This window comes from Drosophila santomea, unplaced genomic scaffold (assembly GCF_016746245.2).
Source record: "Drosophila santomea strain STO CAGO 1482 unplaced genomic scaffold, Prin_Dsan_1.1 Segkk9_quiver_pilon_scaf, whole genome shotgun sequence".
Lineage (NCBI taxonomy): Eukaryota > Metazoa > Arthropoda > Insecta > Diptera > Drosophilidae > Drosophila > Drosophila santomea.
This window is the reverse complement of record NW_025319030.1, coordinates 200932-205580: the sequence shown is the minus strand read 5'-3', so window position 1 is coordinate 205580 and position 4649 is coordinate 200932. Positions and strand designations below refer to the sequence as shown.

The window sequence follows — 4649 nt, the reverse complement described above, 5'->3', positions numbered from 1 at the left end:
CCATGTATTCTGCTTCAGTTGATGAAGCTGCCACCGAATTTTGCTTCATATATTCATGTATTCCAACAAATTACATTCGAATCAAACCTCTTGAACAAGTATCCAGTTGTAGTTTTCATATCTGATTCACTTCCACCCCAGTCTGAGTCTACATAGCCAACCAAAAACTTTTTAAAGTTTGAGTTTTTCTTAAAAGACAACTTTCTTCAGGCATTTCCAAATGCCAAATTTTCTCTAGCCAAACCCCCTTCCTCTCGTCTCTTGTATTTTTCGGAAATGATAACCACGTCGATTTGGTTTTCTAGCACAATTTGGTGCAGCAGGTCATTTGCCGTTTTGCTTCTATGCATATTAGCTTGAAGAATCTTCACGGCTTTCCTTTTCTGGCTACGCTAGAGCAGTTCGCTGTCCCAGAGAGGTGTCCAACGTCGCACAGTCCTGTTCTTCGATGCACAGATACAACATCTCGGTGCTTTTGTGCAAGTCTTCATTTTATATCCACTTTCACCACATCTGATGCAGAGGTCTCTCCTATCCGGTCTGTTGCAGTTATTTTGCAAATATCCGACCCCGAAACACTTAAAGTATCTCTTTATGTCAAGACACCGCTTAATTTGGCAGCGGGTCTATCCTTTTTTTATCCTCTGCTCCGTCAATATCTTTGACGCGTCCTTCACAGGTAGTGTAACAAAGGCTCGCCTGTGTTCTGACCTATTTACTCCTGTCAGGTGTATTACAATTTCTTGGCTTGTATCACCTATTCCTTCTCTAATTGCTGAGGTTATTTCATCCTCTTGTGTAATGCTGTCGATGTCTCTGATTTCCAGTTTGACCAATTGCTTCATGGTCTTCACTGTAGCACACTCTTTGAGTGTATCCTTGATGTGTTCGCACAGTTTGTCCGTTTTGCTCCCTTTTAAAAGTTCCAGAAGCATATCACCTGACTTCGTTTTTCTAACCGAGTTATTATAACACTTATTTGACCATTACTTCAACATTTATTCCCAAGAAAAACTTAATTTCATTTAAATCAATCATTCTAAATCTTTTCATAAGATATAATTTAAAATCTTTTATATTTTGTAGGGATGTCGTGATATTAAAAAAATATCGTATCGATGATATATTTTTTATCAAAACAAAATGATGATAATATTTAAAATATCACAAAAAAATATCGATATATTGATATTTTGATATATTATCAACAACCCTACTAGGAATGCCGCAACATTAATGTGCGACCAAATTTTAGTTTGTTTTAATCAACTGACTTAGGAACTAACTATATCAGTTTTAGCTATTTAAATATTCTTTTATATTTATTATTCAGTTGGACCGAAATCCAGTCTTGATTATAGTATTATAGTATGATTAACTTACTTAATTAATACTCTTGTTTTTTGAGCATAACTAATGTTTCAAATACTTCATTTCCCAGCCTATTTCTTTTTGGTGTTGGTATTTAACCCCCGCAACTAAAAATTCTTTCAACCGGAGCAGAGCTAGGAAGGACAGTGTTATCTTTAAAAGTACATTTAAAATTAGCTTGTATTTGTGCAAAGAATTTACATCGAGATGTCATTGAAGTTTATAGAGATCATTCAAATAGGCTAAGACTTCCAATTCAAATTTACAGTTTTTAAAATCTTTTTTCTCTTGATTTAAAAGCTGTGCCTGAGTTGTAAACCCAAGTCATTTGTCAAAGCACTGTCATTTACAACATTTTCTTCGTATACTTTACTTTCTTCAATAAGCCAATCTTTAAAGATCTTTACATTTTTCGTTTCACTGGAGGATCCCATCTTAGCATAAATTTTGGGATTGTCATAGTTGACAAAACGAAGGGTTTGGAGTCATCAGAAGTTTAATTATTAATATAAGGAAATCGTCTATAGGCCCCAGTTTTTAGGGCATCTGAAAGCGGTTCACAAAACTCTAAATCTGTTAAGCTTTCCAGTTTCGTTGTAATCCCAATTAATATGGGTAGCAAATATCCCAAGTATCAGCGACTTTCACCCTGTAGAAGATCAATAGCCCTCGCAAAAATTCAAGTTCTGTTGCACTAAAATATGCCTTGGTTAAATTAGTGCATATGGCTTTTAGAGGTTGCATTACTTGTAAAAAGCGGCTTATACTGTAACGAACTGATTTGCTTGGTCTGCTCGCTACGGAATACGTGCGGTTAGCTCAGTAGAGCTTTGTGCGTTCGTCCCACCAAATTTATAGAATAACGTGATCACCCGGTTACCAGTAATAACACTTGCAGTTTTCGTTCTTGGGTTTATTCGTGCTTGGACTTGCAATGAAATCTGATTATCCGGCCGTAGTGCCGGATGGATCGTCCAACGGACTCGTTCCGCTGTCTCGACGCTCCCGTCGTCCTGAGTGGTGGACGCTTTGACCGTGGAGGAGGCGGTGGAGATGGTCGTGGCGGCGGCAATGTACAACCGCGTGATGGCGACTGGAAATGCAACAGCTGTAATAACACCAACTTTGCCTGGCGCAACGAATGCAATAGATGCAAGATTTCCAAGGGCGACGACAAGGGATCGAGCGGTGGTGGCGGCGGAGGCTACGACCCTGGAAATGATCGTGGATCCGGCGGCGGTGGATATCAGAACAGAGATCGCGGCGGAAGCTCGCAAGGAGGCGGCGGCGGTGGCGGCTACTCGCAATTCAATGACAATGGCGGAGGACGGGGTGGCGGCGGCGGCAACCGCCGTGATGGTGGTGGACCCATAAGGAACGATGGCGGCATGCGTTCTAGACCATATTAAGCGCATGCCAGCCAATGGCGGCACCTATTTTTTTCACTTTTACGTATTAATTGTAGCGAGTACCCCTTTAAATGTACTTTTAAATTTACCAGTCAGAGCCAATTATAAATTATAATTGCACACATCTTCATTTTAACCGATTTTCTAGCCAAACCGGTTATTGCTGGTTTTCAATGAATTATATTATATAATTATGTAATCTAATTTAACAATTGTAACTGTAACATGTACATTTAACTCCTTAGAATACTATCTTGAAAGAAGTTCCACCTGGTAGCTTAAGATGACAAATTTTCTCAACTTCGTCTGCTGTAATTGTTGACCGGCTTACATAGTTCCAAAGTGCCGTAGCTTTTGCTAGCGATGAGTGGTACAAACGTTTAAAGTAGATGTTCTCGAGTGCTTTTTTTGTGTCTTTTGTAACCAATAGGTTAAGCGTGTAAGAAGCGCATCAAAATGCATTGGTAGAGCAATTTCATCCTTCTCAAATACGTGAATCTCAATAGGATCAACTTCAGATTCCTCTAAGAATTCAGGCTTAATTGATTCGATCCTGTAAATGTATGATAGCTGTAGACCTTAAATGCTTTACTAAAATTCGATGCTTTGTCGGTAACAATGCTGCATCTCTGAGACTCTTTTAACCCATCAAGATAATGAACACCTGCCAATGTTTATCCAATTAATTCATTTAATATAATATAATGCCAAATGTCAGCCGTAGTGCAAACAAACGCAAGATTTTGAAATTTTTTAGAAATATCTTCGTTATATGCTCTGCTTTATCCAACATCGTCCTTATAGTTTTCCTGCACGGAATATTTACCGAACGACCAGCAAATGCACCCAAAAGCGATATAAAACTTGCCTTTTCCACGGTAGATAGTGGCAGCATTTTAGCGACAATATGGTTGCATATTTTGTTGTTCAGCTATAAAAAAGTAATTTAAATATAATTGAATTATTATAAAATATAATTTTTTTTCTTTACTCAGCTTGAATTTTGGCAACAGAAGAAATTTGGTTGCTTAGGCTCTGATGATTTACCCTCTGCCGTGTTTGCCACTTTTGATAGCTTCATATGGCTCATTGCTGTTTGGATGGTCCCTCTACAAAAAAGTAATATAGAATCATATAATTTTAGTAGTTCATAACATTTACTTTTGTGACGGAATTTTATTACGGAAAAATATTACATATATGTGAGTATATAAAATGGAATGGCTACATCCCCTTCAGTACCAAAATTCCTTGCCCGTATTTTTCCTCGCCAGAGTTCGAAAAACATAAACAAATCTCACAGGCTTTTTCTAGCAAAGTTTCAAACACCGAAGTCAAGCCAAATTTTGTCATGGCTTTGCTGCTGCCTCTGCCCGCAGTTCATATTTGTTGGTTTTTTTTCGAAGTAGTTCGGAGCAGTGACCGAAAATGAGAGTGAGAGATGAGAGGAGACAAAATCAGAGTCAAGAAAAAACGCAATGTATAGACTTCTAAATACGGCTCTAATAATTGGTGAGATATTTATATAGTATTAAGTGTATATATAATATATATTTGTTGATTTAAAATCCTTAAAGCTTTTTAAGAAATTAAACTGTCGCTATAGGTAACGCAAATGCGTCCGTTTTTAATGTTTTCTCTATGTAATTCTACTTACACGGGATCATTATGGTCGGAAATACCCTGGCACGCGCCTGTCAGAATTTTCGGTTCCGTTTTCCGTCACCCCTTTTCCTTTGCATTTGCAATTAATTGTAAAAGTGACACGTCGTGTTTGTTAACAAATTCAATTTATTTTCAACATAAAATATATAAATCCGGTAAGTAAAGTGATTCGTGTTGATAAGTTAGCAAAGCTAATTGCATTCC

The 4649-nt window shown here is 37.7% G+C and overlaps 1 protein-coding gene across 1 annotated transcript; it reads left to right on the top strand.

The window, feature by feature from the left end:
* The first annotated feature begins 2023 nt into the window (after positions 1–2023).
* Positions 2024–2897, top strand: LOC120457984 (RNA-binding protein cabeza-like). Its single transcript, XM_039645478.2, has one exon. The coding sequence runs from the start codon at positions 2337–2339 to the stop codon at positions 2778–2780; it is 444 nt and encodes a 147-aa protein (XP_039501412.1). The 5' UTR covers positions 2024–2336; the 3' UTR covers positions 2781–2897.
* The last annotated feature ends 1752 nt before the right edge of the window (positions 2898–4649 follow it).